Source organism: Cherax quadricarinatus, chromosome 42 (genome assembly GCF_038502225.1).
Source record: "Cherax quadricarinatus isolate ZL_2023a chromosome 42, ASM3850222v1, whole genome shotgun sequence".
Taxonomy (NCBI): Eukaryota; Metazoa; Arthropoda; class Malacostraca; order Decapoda; family Parastacidae; genus Cherax; species Cherax quadricarinatus.
Window position 1 is genome coordinate 2,178,204 of NC_091333.1, and position 25,269 is coordinate 2,203,472.

Consider the following 25,269-nt stretch of genomic DNA (forward strand, 5'->3'; position numbering starts at 1 on the left):
TGGAATTTTGTCTAATTAACTTGTGGGATGCAGCGTAGCATATTAACTTCTTAAATTTTATGTCATATTTCAAGGGTGAAAAATAACCCCATAACTTTTTAGAACGCAAATTTAAAAAAAGGTATTTGTAAATTTCGAGTGAGAACCACTTTGGTTGGATGTGGCCACCACGAGGCTTCCCTTCCCACCACGAGGTTTCCCTTTCCTTCTCGCCAACACAGTCATGAATAACAGCAATTGCACCAAGCCACGTTAGTCGTATCCACCCCTCGTCATTTCACTAAGATGACACCTGGAGATGTTGCTCCTTTTTTTACCTCGTCCTCGCGAGACACAATTACACGGGAATTGCTACCTGGAAGGTGAAACCATCTGGACCCCCAGGTGGCGCTGTGACCCGAGCTGGTATGAGACTGGGAGGCCAGTTGATTTGGCTACAATTAGTCAACCTGCCCTCATTCTCATATGTATTAATATTTTTTCATGGAGAAGCGCTAAACCTGCAGGGATCATATAGCACCTGGAGAATATGAGGCAATTAGGTTTGACCCAAAGTAGGGGAGGATAGCTTCACCTCTTTGACTCAAGAACCCTTCTCATATTAATATTGTAATTAACGGCCAAGAAGTCAGTTTTAGCTTACAGCTACGAGAGAGCATAGTATAGTCTCACATTAACACTTCATTTCACATACGGTACATGTAATATGTTACTTTTCACATTAAAGTTAGGCTACGAAAATGCGTCAGTATCAGATTATCAAAGACGTAGAATAAAAATTTACTTTTAATTATAAACTTTTTTTTTTGTCACGAAGTAACGTTTTAATAGTAAAATTTACTATTGTCAGAAGGTTCTGTCAATTGTCCACCTTGAATAATTTAGTTACAAACTGGCAATTTCAGCCAGGCTGATAAGTAATATTTTATACTTGTAGTTCTTAGCAAATTCTGGTGTATACCTACGTAATTACATGCATTTGGCAACAATTTCTAAATATTTATTAATACAAATTTCATGGGTACGGAGTTGGTCTGGTATTCACCAGTATTTCACTCCAGACCCAACTTAAAGTCTCGTCTGATGGGCTGGTCTTCGTTTCTAATTCAATTTAAGTTAATTTCTCAAGTGAATATGTGTGTGTATATCTAATACACACACACACACAAACACACACACACACACACACACACACACACACACACACACACACACACACACACACACACACACACACACACACACACACACACACATTTGTGATTGTAACAGATGGTGTGAATGGGTTATTTCATGAACATTACCTACTGGCGCCGTGTAAGAGAGCAGACTGGGCCATGTTGAGCCCATATAAAGTTGAGTGTGGCACAACACGGCACGCAAATGGAAACTAGTAGTACGTAACTCAACACAATGAACACTACAAACCACAACAATGGTAGTGAAAAATTCCTTAACAAAATTAATGGTCAACGCGTCTAGCAAACACATTCACGGTGGAGTCAAAATTGTGTATGTGACTCACGCTGCATGATGATAATGATGATGATTGTCAGTGAGGATGATGATTGATGATGCTGACAATATAAACTAATAATGACTTTAATGGAAGGATAATCCTGTTGACATGTAAAGTGCAGCGTGAGACACACAAAATACTTGTACATTGTATACAAGACTAGAATACCACATAGGGCATAAATCTGCAGTACACATGTCCACTTACATTTAAAAAAATATAATTCTATAGTGGCAGACTTTTTTCTAATGTTCAAAAGAGGCCAAAGGTGTTTAAAGATTAATATTTGTTTTAAACAATACGATGCAGAATGCTGTCATATATATATATATATATATATATATATATATATATATATATATATATATATATATATATATATATATATATATATATATATATATATATATATATATATATAAAAGTCTTCCACCAAAAAGTAGGGACTACAAATAATCTGAAAATTCTGAAGTTAAAGCGTTCGCTTCAGGGAAAGGAATACACATAAATGGGAACACTTGTGGGAAAGACACATTGAGTAGGAAGGATTAGTTAATATCTGCCAGGTCATAGTGCAAACGTGACAAACACGGATGCAATAGCCAGAAGAACACCGAAGGCTGTAATCACATCAATGCCAGCCAGCTGAGTCAGACATGCAAGCAAATAGCAGGCAGCCAACAGTGATTGCATACAGGCGCAATCCGGGCCAGTTGTGACGTACTCTGGATCCTCACCTGAAGAACACCAACGTGGCTCTGGAGCACCCGATTGTCGGCAGCCCCTGGCAGTCTTGGTAGCGTCATGGGGAGGGTATGAGGTGGGAGGTAGCGACCCCGCCCTCACCACCTTACCCAAATCCTCACTCTCAGAGTTGCTGGCACTAGCAGCTCTGCCCTGTAGGGGCACGCTGGCGCCACGATATAAGTGCTCACGCTGCTCAGAAATAAGCCAGGCTTCAGCATTGCCCGAAGATGCAGAAGCAAGCTGATGCGAAGAGATGCTGAGGGTTCTCTGGAGAGCTGGAGAGGCGGGTAGAGAGGAAGAGCGCACAGGCGGCAGCGGTGCCTCTACTGATGAAGGTACCTCTAGTGTACCTGAGGCACCGCAAGCCGAGCCTCCGGGCACACTACACTCATGCTCAACATCAACGTTGATAGTGAGTGCAGCAGCATGCAGAGGTAGAGCATCGTTACAGTCAGATATTTGGGAGACATTCTCATTGTCGCATGCATTAAAAACTTGTTGATTTATGATTAGTTTTTGTGCTAAGAGAGTTGGATGGGTGATATCAGAGGGGGACTGAGGAGACAGAGGCTCGCTTACAGATTCTACACTCTTTACCACCGAGGAAGGAGGCGTAGCGGTCACATATTTGCTGTAACTACAGTTCTCTGAGGGAGATATTACCTCATCAACACTGGATTCTTTTGAACCATCTATTAACAAGTCATAACCTCTGCTGAACACAGGTGTGCTGTCTACTGCCATTGGTGAGGTGGGTAGTGAGTGAGCACGCCTGGCTGTATCATGCACAGTTTGAGACACAACAATCATAGACTCTACCCTATCAGTACAAGTTGAGGCTTTTGCTGGCGCCGACTCCGGCTCCGAGGGAAGAGTTACTCTCTCCGGGGAGCTCGGTGCCGGCACCTGGCTACTACTGAGGTTAACATTCAGGCAATGAAGAACATTAGTGGAAGAGGTGCTGCAACTACGCTGTGAAAGTTCAGCGTCTCTTATTGGCAGCTCTATAGCACTACGCCTACGAGAAGAAACCTGTTTACCTTCACTGCTATAAGACTCCAAGGCCATGGACAACCTGATGGCCTTCTCGATATTCACTTTGGCACTGCTCTTATCATCCTCTATGCTACGACTCACAGTGGATTGTGACACAATGGTTTGGGGCTCAAATACATTTTCGTAAGTGGGTTCTTCCTTTATTTTGAGTTCCTGAGCATTAAAGTCTGTGACCGGTGGTTGATCCGGGGTTTTAGAAGTAACAGAAGAATCATCGGAAGAGTCTTCATTATTGTCGATTTTTGAGAGTGTGGATATGAGAGCATCTAGCTTTGCTATATCCACGTGATCCTGATGTTGAACTTGGGGTGTGGCATCTGCCAAGTAGAAGGGTTTGGCCTTGTTATTGAAGATGGTGTCTAGAGGTCGGTATGGCTTCCTCTCCACCACTACGGGTGAAACTGGGGCACTCTGAATAGTTTGTACTGTGACTATCTTTGGAGCTGCTATGGTGGCGATGGTGGCCGTGGCTGTGGTGGCGGTAGTGAGGCAAGTCACAGTAACCGTCTGTGGTGCCTCTCTTATTTCTTGAGGTCCTCCTGGTGGAACTCGAGCTTCGCGAATTATGGCTTGCCGAATGTCTGGCTGTGACACGGCTCGTACTGAAGACAGTTCTGTCAGTGTCTCAGTGCTAGTGCTTAAATTATTTGTGCTTAAGTTATCCCATTTGTTGTCCAGCAATTGTGCCCTTTCCAGCCAGCTTGGGTTGTGACGTGCACCAGCGGGGTGAGTTACAGTGCTGTCTCTATCAGTCACAGCATCTTTGTAGGTGCCGAAGAAGCGTCCAGAACGACGGGCCTCACTCTGATGTTTCACTTGTCTTGGTGTTTGCAGCTTCATCCCTTTATCACTGCTGCTGTAGGCTGCACTGTCTGAGTGGTGTTCTCTAAGAGACTGTGCTCGGTCAGCTGACGCTGAGCGAACTGCTCTTTTCCTGTGCATGGGAGACCCATTATTGGACACTGATAGGAGTTCATCCAGCTCAGAAACATTTACTTCTTTGTTAGATTGGTCCCTTTTCTCTTTACGAAGATTTCTGAATGCTAAGTCGTCCATAGCTATGTCTGGCTCTTTCCTGGCAATCATTTTAGGTCTATAATTCTCTTTTGGTGTCACATGTAAATAATCACTTGGGGATCCTTGGGTAGTTGGCCCCAATGGGATTCCAAATGGTGGCTGTGGATCTATAACTTTTATTGAATTAGCTTGCTTGATATTTCTATATGATACATCATCATATACAATATCGGGTTGTCCCTCCAGCATGGGGTCCTTCGGCAAATTCTTATCGATGTCGGTGGGAGGTGCATGGACGGCAGACACGAGTAAATAGCTACCAGTCATTTGTAGCGCCTTTTCTACATCTGGCTGGTTACGAGAGCTCTGCTGACACCGGCGGTAGTGCATGTCATCAGCCTTTACATCAGGCACTCCAGCTCTCCTCAGTTTTGGCGTTCGTGATCTACCTCGACCATGCACTGCAGAATCTGTCTCTCCAGTTTCGCTAACTGAGCCATGTGCATCTTGTCCATTATCTTTAAGCTTCTGGTGCTGGACGGGCAGGTCTCTCCGTTCTGCCCGGTCTAGAAGGTCTTCGCTGTCCAACTTCAAACTGGCGTAGATCTCTTCCAATTCTTTTAATGCCTCTTCAAAATTACTGCATTTGGTCCTTTCTAATCTTTCCTTTTCTTTTCTGTACATTTCTTCAAACTCCTTTTGGTAGTTTTTTTCCTGCGGATGTCCTAATTTGTGTTTCATGATCTCCTGGAACATTTGTCGCTTGGTAATCTCTCTGCCTGGTGTGGTCATCTGCTTACTACCTCTCTGGGGAGGTTGTGGCCGCGACTTTGGTGTACTTGGAGGAGACATTTTCTCACATGACTCGGACTTTTCCAGTACCATAGACAGTGGTCTGTTTTGTATTAATTTCTTCTTCTCCCTTGCTAGACTACTTTGGCTAGAATCTGAATCAGGAGCTTTTGGGAGAGGACTGGAAACATCACTTTGGCCAGATAGTGAGCTGAGAGATTCTGCTTGTTTCAAGGTTAGAGGTGGGGGACGAGGCTTCTTAGTTTCAATAATTCCATACATGTCTTCATTCTGCTGCGTCACCGGGGATGTAGTAACGTCATTGGAACAATAACCATCCACTTTAGGACTGTTGGAGCGTGATGAGTCACTCATAACTTGAGAAACAATACCCTGCGTCGTTGTTACTTTATTTTTAATTTCCTGCTCCTTTTGCCTCCATATAGTGTTAGCTTGTTGAAGCCTAACACTACTGTCACTCACATAAGAAGAATAATCTGAAGAAGGAGAGGGAGGCATACTGCTTATGGGAATAATCTTGGCATAGTGAGGAGCCTCATCAGTGTAGTAACGCAGCTGATTGGAGGTCTGGTTTTGCTGCTGCTGCTGCTGTTGCTTCTCCTGCTGATGATGTTGTTGTTGTGGTTGTTGCTGCTGTTTTTGATACTGTTGCTGTGACTGCTGTTTCTGCTGCTGCTGTGGCTGTTGCTGCTGTTGTTGAATTCTGCAATACTGGTTCTGCTGTAAGGGTTTCGGAGGTTGATCTGTGTACCTATATTGTGTTTGTGGATATGCTGGAGGTGCTGGCCTGATGGGTGGAACCCCATAGTTAGACTTGACCTGCATCTGATGTTGGGGCGATAATTCCACCTCAGAGAAGGACCGCCGGTTGGGTACCATAGGTGGAGGTTGTCCAAGTGGCTGGTTGTTGGGTCTTGGGCCTAGGTAAGCCGGCACAGAGCGGACACTTGGGCTGGGACTGGAACCTTTCGTAAAATTACTCATACTTGACTGGCTTGAATTTGGACGCTGAGTTTCCTGGTTAAGGTTCTCAAAAGAAAATGACATGGGCCTACCATCTGCTGGTGACACTATCCTGCTCCTGTCTCTGGGAGGTGGAGCTGGAGGAGTCAGACCAGATTTGCTTAGTGGTGTCAGGTTAGATGTTGGAGAACCAGTAAAATTAATTCCTGAAGGTGGTTGCATTAAGGTTTTTCTATTTATGTTGCTATCATATGAGGCACTTCTGTGACCTCTAAGTTCATTCTGAAATGGTGTTTCGAAGTCTTGAAAGCTTCTTCTCATTGGTGTCGCCGACGGAGGGGCCAATGAGACGGTTACAGACATGTGTGGTGTATGTATTTTCTGTCTCATAACAACTGTCTCTTTGACATCACTGACACTGGGTGGAATGTGACCTTGGAACTTGGCCTTCATGTGAGGGCTTGCCGCTGGACTTACTGATGGTGTTCGTAAGAGAACTGACGATTCATATTCACTCGACTCCTGATAAACAAGTTTGGCCGACCATTTTGGCCTACTTTTCTCAGGGATTTGTTGTTTCTTTTCCTCATTAATTTTATTTCTTGCAGCTTCAAATTCTCGAACTCGCTGAATCTCTTCAATCCTGGCCTGAACTACCTCGCGGTTTCGTCGATCTTTCTCAGTCTCATTACGTAGAGTCTCCAATTCTTGTGACTTCCGCCTAAGGAATCGTTCAGTCCGTGCTGCTCTTGTACGTCTGCTGAGAGAATTGGTTTTAGAGAGACTAGATTCACTGCCATACATAGAATGTGATGACACAGACGCCTTTTCCTCATCAGAACTTGTATCCTTAAACTTTTCACGAAGTCGTTCCACTCGTGCTTTCAAGGCTTCCCGTCTCTCCTTCTTACTGATGGTGTCTGTGCTGGAGCTTCGCGTACCCATCCCTCCCCCAGAATAGTAGCCGAGGGAGGCATGTGAGCCACCCCCTGCCCACGAGCCTAGACTCACTGGTAAAGAATCATGTGATGCAGAAACCCCGATCTTGGAGAGCTGTCCTGGTTGTGGCATTAACAAGGGAATACCAAGTGGTTGTGTTTCCCTTCCCAGACTCCCAGTAGTGCTGGGCACTACTCTCACCCGCCTACTGCTTCCTTCTGTCGACTTGATCTCCTGCATATGCGGCTCGCTGTTTTGTCCAGGATCAGCATCGGTCGTGACCTGCATACTGCCCCATGACAATGCATCATCTGGCATTGCTGGTGGTGCAGGCGGAAGTGAAGGATCTTTGTCTTTAGGTTCCTTTTTCTTAGCTCGGCGACGAAGAAATGACCGTCGTTGTGGAGGCTCCTCGCTCTCACTGTTGCTAGAGGTGCTGCTTGAACTGCTGCTCACCTCCTTCCTACGACGCCTGAAGATGCCGCTCAAAAGAGATCTTTTGCTTTTCTTCTCTGGATGAGGTGCTGGTTTCTCTGGCGTCTGTTCTGCCTGCCGATTCTGCTGTTGCTGTTGCTGCCTTTGATGCTGCTCTCTTTGTGCATGTTGTTGCAACTGCTGTTGCTGTTTGCCCTTTTGGTGGTAAAATTGCTGCTGCTGTGGCAGTTTCTGCTGCTGCTGAGGTCTTGGTTGCTGTATATGTTGCTGTGGTAGCTGATAATTAGACTTTTGCAGTTGCTGTTGCTGCTGCAATTGCTGTTGCAGTTGTTGTTGATACTGTTGGGCTTGTGGTGGTTGCTGACTGACCACGGGAGTGAAGGCAGACCCCCTGGGTGCCCTTGGACTAGTGGGTCCCCGGGGTAGGGCAGCAGGAGCGGCAGTATCATGGCGGGGGACAGGTGCAGTACTCTTGCTAGTGTTGAAGGCATCACGGAAGGAGGGCTGCTGCTGCTGGTGCGAGGAGCCTCGGCTGTAGTAACCCGGGAGGGAGGTGGCCTTGCGAGGGACGGAGGCAGTAACGACGCGGGCACCTACGGGGGCGTGGGGCGCGCCATCCTCCATCACACCCCCGCCCACACCCCCGCCCACGCCCTTACTCCCACGACCACTATGCACACTCTGAAACAGAGAAGAAAAAACACGTTAATCCATTAAAAAAATTATGTCAATAAATGAGAAAATGATAACCACCGCACAATAAATACCATGAAATGAAATCTAATGCAGAGACATTTCTTAAATTAACGAATAAATATGTGAGGGGTGTGTTAATGTAAGTATGTATGCAAAACAACAACGGGGGAGTTGAATGATAGCACTAGGCGTTTAGTGTTGCAATCAACACATCTTCAGGAGCTTGTAATGTTTCAGAAATGAGTAGGAAGTCCAGGTAGATTTGTTCAAGGGAACGACACTAGCTAAAGTCGTTCCCTTAAACGGACCTACCTGGGCTTCCTACTCATTTCTGCAACACTGCAAGCTCTGGAAGATGTGTTGATTGCAACACAAAATGCTTAGAGTTATCATTCAACTTCCCCATGGTTGTTTTGCATCTTGTGTTACTGTTAGCGACTATTGCAGCATGTACTCACCTATTTGTACTCACCTATTTGTGGTTGCAGGGGTCGAGTCCTAGCTCCTGGCCCCGCCTCTTCACCGGTTGCTACTAGACCCTCTCTCTCCCCGCTCCATGAGCTTTATCAAACCTCGTCTTAAAACTGTGTATGGTTCCTGCCTCCACTACGTCATTTTCTAGGCTATTCCACTGCCTTACAACTCTATGACTGAAGAAATACTTCCTACTATCTCTCTGACTCATTTGTGTCTTCAACTTCCAATTGTGGCCTCTTGTTTCTGTGTCCCCTCCCTGGAACATCCTGTCCTTGTCCACCTTGTCTATTCCACGCAGTATTTTATATGTCGTTATCATGTCTCCCCTGACCCTCCTGTCCTCCAGTGTCGTCAGGCCGATTTCCCTTAATCTTTCTTCATAGGACATTCCCCTTAGCTCTGGAACTAACCTTGTTGCAAACCTTTGTACTTTCTCTAGTTTCTTGACGTGCTTTATCAAGTGCGGGTTCCAAACAGGTGCTGCATACTCCAGTATGGGCCTGACATACACGGTGTACAGTGTCTTGAATGATTCCTTACTAAGGTGTATATATGCATGTCCAAAACAACCACTGTGAAAGAATAGCGAGCTTCCAAGCACTTTCGATATTTCTCACACTATCAAATGTAAGAAACCACGAAACCGTTTGGAAGTTCACTATTTTTCACAGTGGCAGTTTGTATATTGTGATATCACCTGTTTACTGTGACCTTATTGCATCATATATGTATGTGATGAGAGGGCTGGCAGTGTTGAGGGCAGAGGAGAGGGGAGGGTAATGAAGGGGAGGGAAAGGGAAAGGAAGGAAGGGGAGGAGGAGAGGGGAGAAAAACGTTTCAGCGGACAGTGACAGCAGCTGGCACAGTCACATGTGTCCCTGCTATTTTGGGGCGGCACTGCAAAGACTCTGGCGCCACCCTCCACCACCCAGGGGACAACCATCACCTTACACCCTCACCCAGGGGACAACCATCACCCTACACACCCTCACCCAGGGGACAACCATCACCCTACACACCCTCACCCAGGGGACAACCATAACCCTACACCCTCACCCAGGGGACAACCATCACCCTACACACCCTCACCCAGGGGACAACCATCACCCTACACACCCTCACCCAGGGGACAACCATCACCCTACACCCTCACCCACGGGACAACCATCACCCTACACATCCTCACCCAGGGGACAACCATCACCCTACACCTTCACCCAGGGGACAACAATCACCCTACACCCTCACCCACGGGACAACCATCACCCTACACACCCTCACCCAGGGGACAACCATCACCCTACACACCCTCACCCAGGGGACAACTATCACCCTACACACCTTCACCCAGGGGACAACCATCACCCTACACCCTCACCCAGGGGACAACCATCACCCTACACCCTCACCCACGGGACAACCATCGCCCTACACACCCTCACCCAGGGGACAACCATCACCCTACACACCCTCACCCAGGGGACAACCATCACCCTACACCCTCACCCAGGGGACAACCACCACCCTACACACCCTCACCCACGGGACAACCATCACCACACACCCTCACCCAGGGGACAACCATCACTCTACACACCCTCACCCAGGGGACAACCATCACCCTACACACCCTCCCCCAGGGGACAACCATAACCCTACACCCTCACCCAGGGGACAACCATCACCCTACACACCCTCACCCAGGGGACAACCATCACCCTACACACTCTCACCCAGGGGACAACCATCACCCTACACACCCTCACCCAGGGGACAACCATCACCCTACACACCCTCACCCAGGGGACAAACATCACCATACACCCTCACCCACGGGACAACCATCACCCTACACCCTCACCCAGGGGACAACCACCACCCTACACACCCTCACCCAGGGGACAACCATCACCCTACACACCCTCACCCAGGGGATAACCATCACCCTACACACCCTCACCCAGGGGACAACCATCACCCTACACACCCTCACCCAGGGGACAACCATCACCCTACACACCCTCACCCAGGGGACAACCATCACCCTACACACCCTCACCCAGGGGACAACCACCACCCTACACACCCTCACCCAGGGGACAACCATCACCCTACACACCCTCACCCAGGGGACAACCACCACCCTACACACCATCACCCAGGGGACAACCATCACCCTACACCCTCACCCAGGGGACAACCATCACCCTACACCCTCACCCAGGGGACAACCACCACCCTACACACCCTCACCCAGGGGACAACCATCACCCTACACACCCTCACCCAGGGGACAACCACCACCCTACACACCCTCGCCCAGGGGACAACCATCACCCTACACACCCTCACCCAGGGGACAACCATCACCCTACACACCCTCACACAGGGGACAACCACCACCCTACACACCCTTACCCAGGGGACAACCATCACCCTACACACCCTCACCCAGGGGACAACCATCACCCTACACACCCTCACCCAGGGGACAACCATCACCCTACACACCCTCACCCAGGGGACAACCACCACCCTACACACCCTCACCCAGGGGACAACCATCACCCTACACACCCTCACCCAGGGGACAATCACCACCCTACACACCATCACCCAGGGGACAACCATCACCCTACACCCTCACCCAGGGGACAACCATCACCCTACACCCTCACCCAGGGGACAACCATCACCCTACACACCCTCACCCAGGGGACAACCATCACCCTACACACCCTCACCCAGGGGACAACCATCACCCTACATACTCTCACCCAGGGGACAACCACCACCCTACACACCCTCACCCAGGGGACAACCATCACCATACACCCTCACCCACGGGACAACCATCCCCCTACACCCTCACCCAGGGGACAACCATCACCCTACACACCCTCACCCAGGGGACAACCACCACCCTACACACCCTCACCCAGGGGACAACCATCACCCTACATACTCTCACCCAGGGGACAACCACCACCCTACACACCCTCACCCAGGGGACAACCATCACCATACACCCTCACCCACGAGACAACCATCACCCTACACCCTCACCCAGGGGACAACCACCACCCTACACACCCTCACCCAGGGGACAACCATCACCCTACCCACCCTAACCCAGGGGACAACCATCACCCTACATACCCGTGGGCGGGTGTGTATGGTGGAAAACCAACATGGATTCAGAGAAGGGAGGAAGGAAGGGAGGTAGGAAGGGAGGGAGGGAGAGAGGTTACTGTGAGCCAGGAGACTTGTATGAAGGATCCATTGTTGGTTGGGAGGATGTGTGCGTGCAAGCGTGTGCCTGCGTGAGTGGTGTGCATGTGCATGTGTGTTGGAGGGGAGGGAGGCACCGTGGGTTGGTCGCTTACCATGGATATAGAAATATATAGTGCGGGCTGGAGCAGGATAGCATCTTGTACCGTGGCTATTTAACTAGTATATTAGAATAATGAGTGTCTAGGACACACACACACACACACACACAACATATAAAATACTGAAAGAAATTTACATGGTGGATAGGGGCAGGATGCTGCAGACATGGGACACACCGATAACGGGTTACAACTGAAAGTTGAAAACTCGGATGAGTCACAGGGATGTTAGGAAGTATTTCTTCAGTCATAGAGTTGCCAGGAAGTGGAATAATCTGGAGAGTGATGTAGTGGAGGCAGGATCCATACATAGCTTTAAGAAGAGGACGATAAAGCTCATGGAGCAGGGAGAGAGTGGACCTAGTAGCGACCAGGGAAAAGGCGGGGCCAGGATCTGTGACTCGACCCCTGCAACAATAAATATGTGAGTACATACACAAACACATACAAACAGATACCCACACACCTCAAACTTGTCTCTCACCACTTACTTGTCTCTAATACACACACACACACACACACACACACACACACACACACACACACACACACACACACACACACACACACACACACACACACACACACACACACACACACACACACACACACACACACACACACACACACACACACACACACACACACACACACACACACACACACACACACACACACACACAGCAAATGTAGTCCCGAGTTTTAAGAAAGAAGACAGGCTGCACTAAACTACAGACCAGTGTCGTTGACATGTATGTAAGGTTATGGAGAAGATTACCAGGAAAACAGGAAAAGAGTGGTGGTGCACTTAGAACGTAATGGACTAATATACGACAACCAGCACGGCTTCAGGGAAGGGAAATCCTGCATCAAGAACCTATTGGAGTTCTATGACAAGGTAACAGAAGATAGGAAAGAGAGAGAAGGATGGGTAGACTGTATCTTCTTGGACTGTAAGAAGGTTTTCGACACAGTTCTACACAAGAGACTGATTGAAAACTAGAGGAGCAGGCAGGAATACTAGGGAAAGTACTGCAATGGATCAGGGAATACCTGACAGGAAGGAAATAACGTGTGTTGGTCTGATAAAAGGTGTTAGAGTGCATGTGTTGAGTGAAGTTCCACAAGGGTCAGTACAAGGTCCGGTGCTGTTTCTGGTATAAGTGAATGATATGATGGAAGGGATAGTCAGAGGTGTCTCTGTTTGCAGACGAGAAACTAATGAGGAGAATACAAACAGAAGAGGATAAGGTAAGCCTACAAGTGGATGTGGACAGGCTGCAAGCCTGGTCTGACAAATGGGTCCTAGAGTTTAACCCCAGCAAGTGCAAAGTTATGAAGACTGGGGAAGGACAAAGGAGACCGCAGATGGAGTACAGCCTAAGAGGTCAAAGGCTGCAAAACTCACCCAAGAAAAGGGATCTTGGGGTAAGCATCATACCGACCGCATCTCCTGAGGCGCACACCAACCAAACAACTGCTGCAGCACATGGGCGCCTGGCAAACCTGAGAATAACATTTCGACATCTACGTAAGGAGTCATTCACGACACTATACACCGTGTACGTCAAGCCCATATTGGAGTATGCAGCAACAGTATGAAACCCACACTTGGTTAAACACGTCAAGAAATTAGAGAAAGTGCAAAGGTTGGCAACAAGAGTAGTTCCGGAAGTGAGGAGTTTGTCCTACGAGGAGAGGTTAAGGGAACTCAACCTGACAACACTGGAAGACAAGAGGGATTGGGGGAAACATAACATATAAAATACTAGAGGAATTGACAAGGTGGATAGGGATGGAATATTTCAGATATGACACAGCAACAAGGGGTCACAACTGAAAGTTGAAAACTCAGATTGAGTCACAGGGATCTTAGGAAGTATTTCTTCAGCCATAGAGTTGTCTGGAAGTGGAACAATTTGGAGAGTGAGGTAGTGGAGGCAGGATCCATGCATAGCTTTAAGAAGAGGTATGACAAAGCTCATGGAGCAGAGAGAGAGTAGATCTAGGAGCGACCAGTGAAGAAGAGGGGCCAGGAGCTATGACTTCACCCTTGCAACCACAATTCGGTGAGTACACACACACACAAGAAGACTCTTCATGACAACACAAGGGACCTCTGTTACTACAGTGTTTACACTTTTGTATCCTCAAGTTCCTAGAGTGAGGAGAGACAGTCAACTCCTCGGTGGTACGTCTGAAGGAAGCTGTCATATTCTCCACAAGATGGAGAGATGAAGAGTCAAAACATAACCCATCCTCTTCATAATACCTTCATGGAACACTACTACTGTTGACATCTCTATAATATCTGCCATAACCCTTGCCCCTCGACTTCAAAGAAGCCATTGATAGCATGCCCATGCACTCCATATTCATCAAGAATTGCACGAAATAGCTATCAAATACCTAACATACTGTATGGAGGAGTATCGACACATAAGGTGTCCCAAAGCCGTTAAAAAACCACTGATGCATCTGCATTCCACAGAGGTGGCAGTAAACCACTTGTAAATAGCTATAGATTAAGAGTTATGATGTCCCATATTATTACAATCTTTGAAAGGGTTTTAAAGAGGAGCACTGCTAAACATGTATCCCCAAAATTGTACAAGACAGGGCAACGTGGGTTTAGAGCAGGCCATTCCTGCCTCTCGTAACTGCTGGATCATTACGACGTGGTCTTAGATACATCGGAAGACAAACAAAATGTAGATGTATTGTAAACCGAGGCTGCAAAAGTCTTCGATAAGTGGGACCATAGTGCATCAAAAGGTTGCAGAAGGAATAACCAGAAAAGTTTGGAGATGTATATTCAACTTCTTAGTAAACAGAGAACCCAGGGAGTAACAGTAAACTGAGTGAAATCAGAGGCTGCTACACTGAGAGGGTTCACTGTCCTCAGTGGATGACACTCATACAAATTCTAGTATCACCTGCGAAGGATGATGATGATCCTGTTATTTAAGTCTCTGTCTATGTCTGATATAGAAATGAGGTAGAGAACTGTACTCCTTAAAATGCAGCCGGAAAAATACATCTTAATTTACACCTGGAAAATTCTGGAGGGACTGAACCCATATTTGCACACCGAAATTTCTCCCAACTAAAGCAAAAGACTTCACAGACGGTACAAAACACCTTTAATAAAAGGCAGAGTCGCAATGAATACATTGACAGACATCTCAATAAGTGTAAAGGGACCAGTACTCCTCAACACCTATCTTTTCTACATAAAGCGTAATTGGTAACAAACCAAGCTGTCCTCAAGACGAAACTTGATAAGATCCTCAGATCAGTTAGGCTGTGATGCATACGTCGGACTCCTTGTGGTTATCACCACCAGATTGGTCGATCAGGCCAGAAACAGAAAGACTTGGTCTAAGTCTGGGCCGTGGAGGTAATGACCCCTCCCAAATCATCTATAGGTAACCTCCATGGAGTATTGCTATCTTCAAGGAACACTGTTACCTTCAAGGAACACTGCTGCCTCCAAGGAACACTGCTGCCTCCAAGGAACACTGCTGCCTCCAAGGAACACTGCTGCCTCCAAGGAACACTGCTACCTTCAAGGAACACTGCTGCCTCCAAGGAACACTGCTGCCTCCAATGAACACTGCTGCCTCCAAGGAACACTGCTGCCTCCAATGAACACTGCTGCCTCCAAGGAACACTGCTACCTTCAAGGAACACTCCTCCAAGGAACACTGCTGCCTCCAATGAACACTGCTGCCTTAAAGGAACACTGCTGCCTCCAATGAACACTGCTACCTCCAAGGAACACTCCTACCTTCAAGGAACACTGCTGCCTACAAGGAACACTGCTACCTTAAAGGAACACTGCTACCTTCAAGGAACACTGCTGCCTCCAAGGAACACTGCTACCTTCAAGGAACACTGCTGCCTCCAAGGAACACTGCTGCCTCCAAGGAACACTGCTGCCTCCAAGGAACACTGCTACCTTCAAGGAACACTGCTGCCTCCAAGGAACACTGCTGCCTCCAATGAACACTGCTGCCTCCAATGAACACTGCTGCTTCCAAGGAACACTGCTGCCTCCAAGGAACACTGCTGCCTCCAAGGAACACTGCTGCCTCCAATGAACACTGCTGCCTCCAATGAACACTGCTACCTCCAAGGAACACTCCTACCTTCAAGGAACACTGCTGCCTCCAAGGAACACTGCTACCTTAAAGGAACACTGCTACCTTCAAGGAACACTGCTACCTTCAAGGAACACTGGCACCTTCAAGGAACACTGCTGCCTGCAAGGAATACTGCTGCCTCCATGGAACACTGCTACCTTCAAGGAACACTGCTACCTTCAAGGAACACTGCTGCCTCCAAGGAACACTGCTACCCTCAAAGAACACTGCTATCTTCAAGGAACACTGCTACCTTCAAGGAACACTGCTGCCTCCAAGGAACACTGCTGCCTCCAAGGAACACTGCTGCCTACAAGGAACACTTGCTACCTTTAAGGAACACTGCTACCCTCAAGGAACACTGCTACCTTCAAGGAACACTGCTACCCTCAAGGAACACTGCTGCCTCCAAGGAACACTGCTACCTTCAAGGAACACTGCTACCCTCAAGGAACACTGCTACCTTCAAGGAACACTGCTACCTTCAAGGAACACTGCTGCCTCCAAGGAACACTGCTACCCTCAAGGAACACTTGCTACCTTCAAGGAACACTGCTGCCTCCAAGGAACACTGCTACCTTCAAGGAACACTGCTACCCTCAACGAACACTGCTGCCTCCAAGGAACACTGCTGCCTCCATAGAACACTGCTACCTCCAAGGAACACTGCTACCTTCCAGGAACACTGCTTCCCTCAAGGAACACTGCTGCCTCCAAGGAACACTGCTGCCTCCATGGAACACTGCTGCCTCCATGGAACACTGCTGCCTCCAAGGAACACTGCTGCATCCAAGGAACACTTGCTACCTTCAAGGAACAGTGCTACCTTCAAGGAACACTGCTGCCTCCAAGGAACACTGCTACCTTCAAGGAACACTGCTACCCTCAAGGAACACTGCTGCCTCCAAGGAACACTGCTGCCTCCATGGAACACTGCTGCCTCCAAGGAACACTGCTACCCTCAAGGAACACTGCTGCCTCCAAGGAACACTGTTGCCTCCAAGGAACACTGCTGCCTCCAAGGAACACTGCTACCTTCAAGGAACACTGCTACCCTCAAGGAACACTGCTGCCTCCAAGGAACACTGCTACCTTCAAGGAACACTGCTTCCCTCAAGGAACACTGCTGCCTCCAAGGAACACTGCTGTCTCCATGGAACACTGCTGCCTCCATGGAACACTGCTGCCTCCATGGAACACTGCTGCCTCCAAGGAACACTGCTGCATCCAAGGAACACTTGCTACCTTCAAGGAACAGTGCTACCTTCAAGGAACACTGCTGCCTCCAAGGAACACTGCTGCCTCCAAGGAACACTGCTACCTTCAAGGAACACTGCTGCCTCCAAGGAACACTGCTGCCTCCATGGAACACTGCTGCCTCCAAGGAACACTGCTACCCTCAAGGAACACTGCTGCCTCCAAGGAACACTGTTGCCTCCAAGGAACACTGCTGCCTCCAAGGAACACTGCTACCTTCAAGGAACACTGCTACCCTCAAGAAACACTGTTGCCTCCAAGGAACACTGCTGCCTCCAAGGAACACTGCTACCTTCAAGGAACACTGCTACCCCCAAGGAACACTGCTACCTCCAAGGAACACTGCTGCCTCCAAGGAACACTGCTGCCCACAAGGAACACTGCTACCTTCAAGGAACACTGCTACCCTCAAGGAACACTGCTACCCTCAAGGAACACTGCTGCCTCCAAGGAACATTGCTACCTCCAAGGAACACTGCCGCCTCCAAGGAACACTTCTGCCTCCAAGGAACACTGCTACCTTCAAGGAACACTGCTACCCTCAAGGAACACTGCTGCCTCCAAGGAACACTGCTGCCTCCATGGAACACTGCTACCTTCAAGGAACACTGCTACCCTCAAGGAACACTGCTACCTTCAAGGAACACTGCTACCCTCAAGGAACACTGCTACCTTCAAGGAACACTGCTACCCTCAAGAAACACTGCTGCCTCCAAGGAACACTGCTGCCTCCAAGGAACACTGCTGCCTCCATGGAACACTGCTACCTTCAAGGAACACTGCTACCCTCAAGAAACACTGCTGCCTCCAAGGAACACTGCTGCCTCCAAGGATCACTGCTGCCTCCATGGAACACTGCTACCTTCAAGGAACACTGCTACCCTCAAGGAACACTGCTACCTTCAAGGAACACTGCTACCCTCAAGAAACACTGCTGCCTCCAAGGAACACTGCTGCCTCCATGGAACACTGCTACCTTCAAGGAACACTGCTACCCTCAAGAAACACTGCTGCCTCCAAGGAACACTGCTGCCTCCAAGGATCACTGCTGCCTCCATGGAACACTGCTACCTTCAAGGAACACTGCTACCCTCAAGGAACACTGCTACCTTCAAGGAACACTGCTACCCTCAAGGAACACTGCTACCTTCAAGGAACACTGCTACCCTCAAGGAACACTGCTACCCTCAAGGAACACTGCTGCCTCCAAGGAACACTGCTGCCTCCGTGGAACACTGCTACCTTCAAGGAACACTGCTACCCTCAAGGAACACTGCTACCTTCAAGGAACACTGCTACCCTCAAGGAACACTGCTACCTTCAAGGAACACTGCTACCCTCAAGGAACACTGCTACCCTCAAGGAACACTGCTGCCTCCAAGGAACACTGCTGCCTCCATGGAACACTGCTACCTTCAAGGAACACTGCTACCCTCAAGGAACACTGCTACCTTCAAGGAACACTGCTACCCTCAAGGAACACTGCTACCTTCAAGGAACACTGCTACCCTCAAGGAACACTGCTACCTTCAAGGAACACTGCTGCCTACATGGAACACTGCTGCCTCCATGGAACGCTGCTGCCTCCATGGAACACTGCTGCTTCCATGGAACACTGCTGCCTCCAAGGAACACTGGTGCCTCCAAGGAACGCTGCTGCCTCCATGGAACACTGCTGCCTCCATGGATCACTGCTGCCTCCAAGGAACACTGCTGCCTCCATGGAACACTGCTGCCTCCATGGAACACTGCTGCCTCCAAGGAACACTGCTGCCTCCATGGAACACTGCTGCCTCCATGGAACACTGCTGCCTCCATGACTCACTTCTAACTCCAGGAAGAACTCCTACCGAATAAAATAACTGCTAGTTAAACCAAAAACATATAATTTATGACTGGCTGGTGACACGAATGTGTATGAGTCGAAAATTGCTTCGTATACTCACTCATCTTAAATTATAATTCTGAAAGTGATCTATATTAAGGTCCCATTTATAACCTGGCTCACGGCTTTGTGGTTAGTGACACACTCGGTGATATACTTGGTGACACACTGACATTTGGTGACACACTTGGTGACATAAGAAGTGGGGCTGGTAGCCGAGACTAGGCCCCGGCAGCCACAAAGAGGTATTTAATGATACATTTAGTGACAAACTTGGTGACATACCTGTTGACATCACGCCAATTATATCACTAGAGGTGTAAATAAATCAAATAATATCGACGGTATACGTGAGACTAACAAATCTCAATAATAATAATTCATTAACCCGTACAAAGAATTCTTGATGTGATTATTGAGGACATACGTAAGACCCACCGCGGAATATTCTTGCGCTGCGCCGTGTCCCCCACATAATTAAACACGTACAGAAACTCAAGAAGGATCAAAGATTCGCAACGAATCGCACAGAAAAAATAAGGTTCAAGAATTCAGGGGTACTTGATACTATACACACAACAGGGAAGGAGGGAGAAACTTTTAAATGGACTGGATACCTCAAAAGCCATGATAGACCTCCAGAAAGAAAGGAAGGGCGAGTATTGTTGTGATAATGTTGGTAGAATTACCCACAATATGTTAGGTTAAAGGACACGTGTGCAGCTAATCTGACATTTTATTGTGGCAACGTTTTGTCCTCTAGGAGCCTTGTCAAGTTGTTACAGACAATACAGGGACACAAGGATATATGTACAGTAGAGAATCCTTTATCCGAAATTCCAAAATCCGAAAGCCTCCAAGGTTAGAAATTTTTTTTTTCGAGTGTGGACATGACGCGCCACAGATGGATCATTCAGGTTGTTGTTAGTAGCAATTACTCGCTGATTACCAAGTGTTTTAAGCTCTGTGATGTGAAGGTATTGTTGAAAATGTGAAGCATCAACATCAGTGCTACATATGATGTACATTGTATACATCAAGAATGTTATACACTATGTTGCTCCTAACATCAAGAATGTTATACACTATGTTGCTCCTCACATCAAGAATGTTATACACTATGTTGCTCCTCACATCAAGAATGTTATACACTATGTTGCTCCTAACATCAAGAATATTATACACTATGTTGCTCCTCACATAAAGAATGTTATACACTATGTTGCTCCTCACATAAAGAATATTATACACTATGTTGCTCCTCACATCAAGAATGTTATACACTATGTTGCTCCTCACATAAAGAATGTTATACACTATGTTGCTCCTAACATCAAGAATATTATACACTATGTTGCTCCTCACATCAAGAATATTATACGCTATGCTGCTCCTAACATCAAGAATATTATACGCTATGCTGCTCCTAACATCAAGAATATTATACACTATGCTGCCCCTAACATCAAGAATATTATACACTATGCTGCTTCTCTTAATACAATATGATTATAAACCTCAGCAAATTCAGAATTAAGCCATAAGAATAATTCTAAGCCACATTCCAGTTGTAATAATCCATAACTTCAGACAAATACCGAACCTACCGTCAATCTATGACAGAGTAAGACAGTTAAAATATTATTTTTGCCACTCAGTTGTTAAGAGGTAACGTAAATAACATTCTTAGCAGAGCTACCAACATTGTACTGAACAAGAAGCAGTATCAGGGAAGAGGTGTGAAAAATGTAAGTGATGAAGATTTAAATTGTTAGGAGTTGAACGAGGAACTCTGTCACAGCAGGAAGGACCTTAAAGGATGTCCTTTATGAGAGGGTCTTAAAGGAAGTCCTTCATGAGAGGACTTTAAAGGATGTCCTTTATGGAAGGACTTTAAAGGAAGTCTTCCATGGAATTAAAGTAAGATAATGGTGAAAATAACTAAACTACATATGAGAAGGTCAGATAAAGAACATAAATACACAATACCGTGACTGGAACAATACACAAATAACCTGCACATAGAAGAATGACACTTATGACGACGTTTCGGTCCGACTTGAACCATCAACTAGTTACACACTGTAAAACACTTCAATTTTAGTTACGTCATGAAGCGAAAGGAGGGGGGGGGAGGCAGCGATTTAAACCCGCAGAGCTCATACAGCGCCTTGCGAAATGGGTGACAATCAGATTCGATCCAAGGAAAGGGAGGGCAGCTTTAATACCTTGAATAAGGAACATTTCACCGGCGTCAAGGCGCCTCCCTTGAAGGAGCCAACATCACAATATGACTCCATTACATGTAACATTTGTTTATGGTAAGAAAGGTGAAAATAGATAAGCCAAGATTAGCTGAGGTTACCTATACACGTAGCAGGTTGCTGTAGCAACTCGACAGGAAAATCAGTGTAGAGTGTATGGAGAGGAGGATAATCTCTTTCTCCGACAGATTACAAGAGTATATAAATAATACCAGAGGCATGTATGAAGAGTGATGCCTGTAGATAACGACACTGTAACTGTAAAGGTAATAATACGTAAAAAAACATACCACGGGTGGGGTTAGAACCCGTAATCGTGTCATTACGATTTCGTGAGTCATAATAATACGTGTATACTGAAAGTCTGAAACATCCAAGTATGGAGTTGATATCGCTTATGACGTATCAATTATATGAACTGATATTATATAGTGTCTCTATGGAGGTATGTTCACTCAGAGGATGAATGGGGCTTCTCAATACTAAGGATGAGTGACAGTACTCGATAAATTCTCCCTCAGGGCCAATTCTAAACATGCTGAACATGTTCGACTTACATTTTCAAAGCGTTGGCATAAGCTGGAGTTGAGGCGGTTCGGCAAGTGCCTCCAAGGTGTGGATGGAGACACTGGAGAGGAACTGGAGGCGGACCCAGGACTGCTGACACACAGCCAAGCCGTGTCTCCCAGAAGCTGCTTTCTGCCACTGCTGGGAGACTGTCCTTGGGTAGCACTGGTAGACTGTCCTTGGATTGTACTGGGAGGCTGTTCTTGGATTGTACTGGGAGGCTGTTCTTGGATTGTACTGGGAGACTGTCCTTGGATAGTGCTAGGAGACTGTCCTTGAGCACTGTTAAATGGTCCTTGGGTAGCACTGGATGGTCCTTGGGTAGAACTAGAGAGTCCATGGATAGCTGCAGTAGATGGTCCTTTGAAAGCTACAGTATATGTTCCATGGACAGCTGCAGTAGATGGTCCTTTGACAGCTGCAGATGTTTCATGGACAGCTGCAGTAGATGGTCCTTGAACAGCTGCAGTAGATGGTCCTCGCACAGCTGCAGTAGATGGTCCTTGGGCAGCTGCAGTAGATGGTCCTTTAACAGCTGCAGTAGATGGTCCTTGCACAGCTGCAGTAGATGGTCCTTGTACAGCTGCAGTAGATGGTCCTTGTACAGCTGCAGTAGATTGTCCTTTGACAGCTGCAGTAGATGGTTCTTTGACAGCTGCAGTAGATGGTCCTTGTACAGCTGCAGTAGATGGTTCTTTGACAGCTGCAGTACATGGTCCTTGGACAGCTGCAGTAGATGACTCTTCAGAAACAGATCTAGATGATTTCTTGGTAGATGTAGATATCTTTTTGGAAGATGAAGATGCAGCTTGGGCAGAAGTAGACGACTTATGGGTAGTTCTAGCTGACTTTTTGGTAGATCTGTATGGCCCCTGGGTAGAGTTAGAGGACTCTTGGAACTCTTGAGTAGATTTAGATATCTTTTTGGTAGATAGGGATGGTTCTTGATTGGATTTAAATGGAGATTGGCTAAAGCTAGATGGCTCGTTGGTAGATCTAGATGGTTCTTCGGTAGATCTAGATACCTCCTTGGTAGATACAGATGGCGCATGAATGGACCTAGATGGCTCTTTGGTAGATTTAGACGGCTGTTTCACGTATCTAGATGGCTCTTTGGTAGATCTACATGTTTCTTGTGTTGATGTATATGTCCCTTTGGTAGATGTAGGTGACTCTTTGGTAGATGTAAATGACGCTTGGGTAGACGTAGATGGCGCTTGAGTATGGGCAGACAGTCTGAAGCTTTGAGATAAGCTGTCAGCAGCACCAGCAGAAAGCCCTCGAGAAGCCGGTGAAGAGAACACCTGACTAGCACTTGAAGACTTAGAAATAGATCTAAAGGAGGGTCCCTGAGTTAACTTGGTCGGGTCTGCGAGCCAAGTATCGGCCGAAGACCAGTGGGCCACAAGAGTGGCTAGCTTGTTACTAACGATGCGTGAAGCCCCCGCAGTTCTCCCTGCAGCACTCTTATCACAGCTTACTACGATATCAGTCTTCGACGCTGCAGTATCTGAGTTCTTCAGCGGCTCTGATATTGACTTAGGTTTAAATCTAACAGGCGACCAGGACGGTGATTTTAGAGCTAACGTTGGGCTGTAAGGCGTTGGGGCCAGAAGATTTTGGACCGATGAAGGTTTAGGTCTAGAGAGGGGTATTGTAGCATTGAGCACGCTGGAGGTGGAGAGAGAGTTGTTTTTGGAGGTAGTAGAGAGAGTGGGAGCAGTGAAGCCCACAAGATTGGTCTCCTCGCAGGATACACTGCGGCCCAAGCTTTGAGCACCCGGCTGGTTGTAGCTGAGGGTGATGTGCAGTGTGGATACCATGACTAAACAAGACCATCAGACATTCACTAAGTTATTCAGTGTACTCAGACTTCAGCTAAGTGCCGCAACTCCTCACTTCTCCAGAAACACTCTAAGCCCCGCAGTTATGTATTTACCAGACAGATTTCCTCACACAGTATTATAACGCCAGTGTCGCTTTTGTATAACGTTGATGGACAACATTTACATTATTAGTAGCTTAACGAAACACTGACAATTAAATGCGCACGATATCTTCAGGAAACTTTACATTTTAACTAGCCTGCCTGATGAGTGGGTGGACTTACTATTACCATGGTGCTCACCATCACTAGCAAGTGTGAACATTTTACATTATAAATTTTTTTCATCTTCATATTTTTTTCTAAAGAGTTTGTTAAACTGGGGATACTTTTTTTTTACTTTTTTTTTTGATAATTGCTATTATTACACAATACAATATTTTCTTTTTATACAGTATACAACATATTGAAACGTATCAATGACTACCCCGACTGAGCCTGTTACCATTGTGCCACTCTCCACAACTATCAATGTTATTCTCGTAAGAGCGTGCCAACATTCAGTGATTCTTGCCTGGTGTGCCAACACCCAATGTTATTTCTGCATGACTGTGCCAGCATGACACACCACCGAGCACAGCGTCAGCGGGTGTGGCCATGTTGGTACACTTCGTCAACGGGTGTGGGCATGTTAGTGCCCTTCGTCAACGGGTGTGGGCATGTTAGTGCCCTGCGGGTGGAGCCTTGCCTGGCCCCGCGCGACGCCCCACACTCAACACTTCCCTATGACCGACTGGCGTGCCTCGCCACCCACCTCACTCTCCCTCTCTACCCTCTTCTCCCTCCCTACCCCAACATGACTATAATTACCTCGCCTTACACTCACGCATACATAAACCAACGTTCCTCTACACGTTTCCTCACTACATACCAGTAACGTTGTTAAACATATATGAACCAACGTTCCTTTACACGTTTGCTCTGTACACATCAGTAACGTTGTTACACATGCATACACGAACGTTCCTGTACACAGTTACCGTCTAGACACCTGGCAAGGGGTTAACCATACATATTAAAACGCTCCAATACCTGCAACACCGTTTCAATACACACGACACTTTTCATATACGAGATTATTGACTATATAACAGGGACTTCACCGGAAACAAGTCACATTAACTGACTTTATTGGATTATCCTAAGCTGAATCTCCATAAATGTACTTTGTGTACATAACATCTGTGTGCCCTCCAGACCAGTGTAAAAAAT

At 47.1% G+C, this 25,269-nt stretch overlaps 1 protein-coding gene across 1 annotated transcript in view; it reads right to left on the reverse strand.

The window, feature by feature from the left end:
• The window catches only part of LOC128695569 (uncharacterized), an 854,631-nt gene extending 829,854 nt beyond the window's left edge, over positions 1-24,777 (reverse strand). Inside the window, exons 1-2 of the mRNA XM_070093194.1 lie at positions 22,163-24,777; positions 2,257-8,170 (exon numbers count right to left, since the gene is read on the reverse strand). Coding sequence (XP_069949295.1) covers positions 2,257-8,170; positions 22,163-23,995 — 7,747 coding nt within the window. The 5' untranslated portion in view covers positions 23,996-24,777. The remainder of the gene's footprint in view (positions 1-2,256; positions 8,171-22,162) is intronic.
• Between the last annotated feature and the right edge of the window lie 492 nt (positions 24,778-25,269).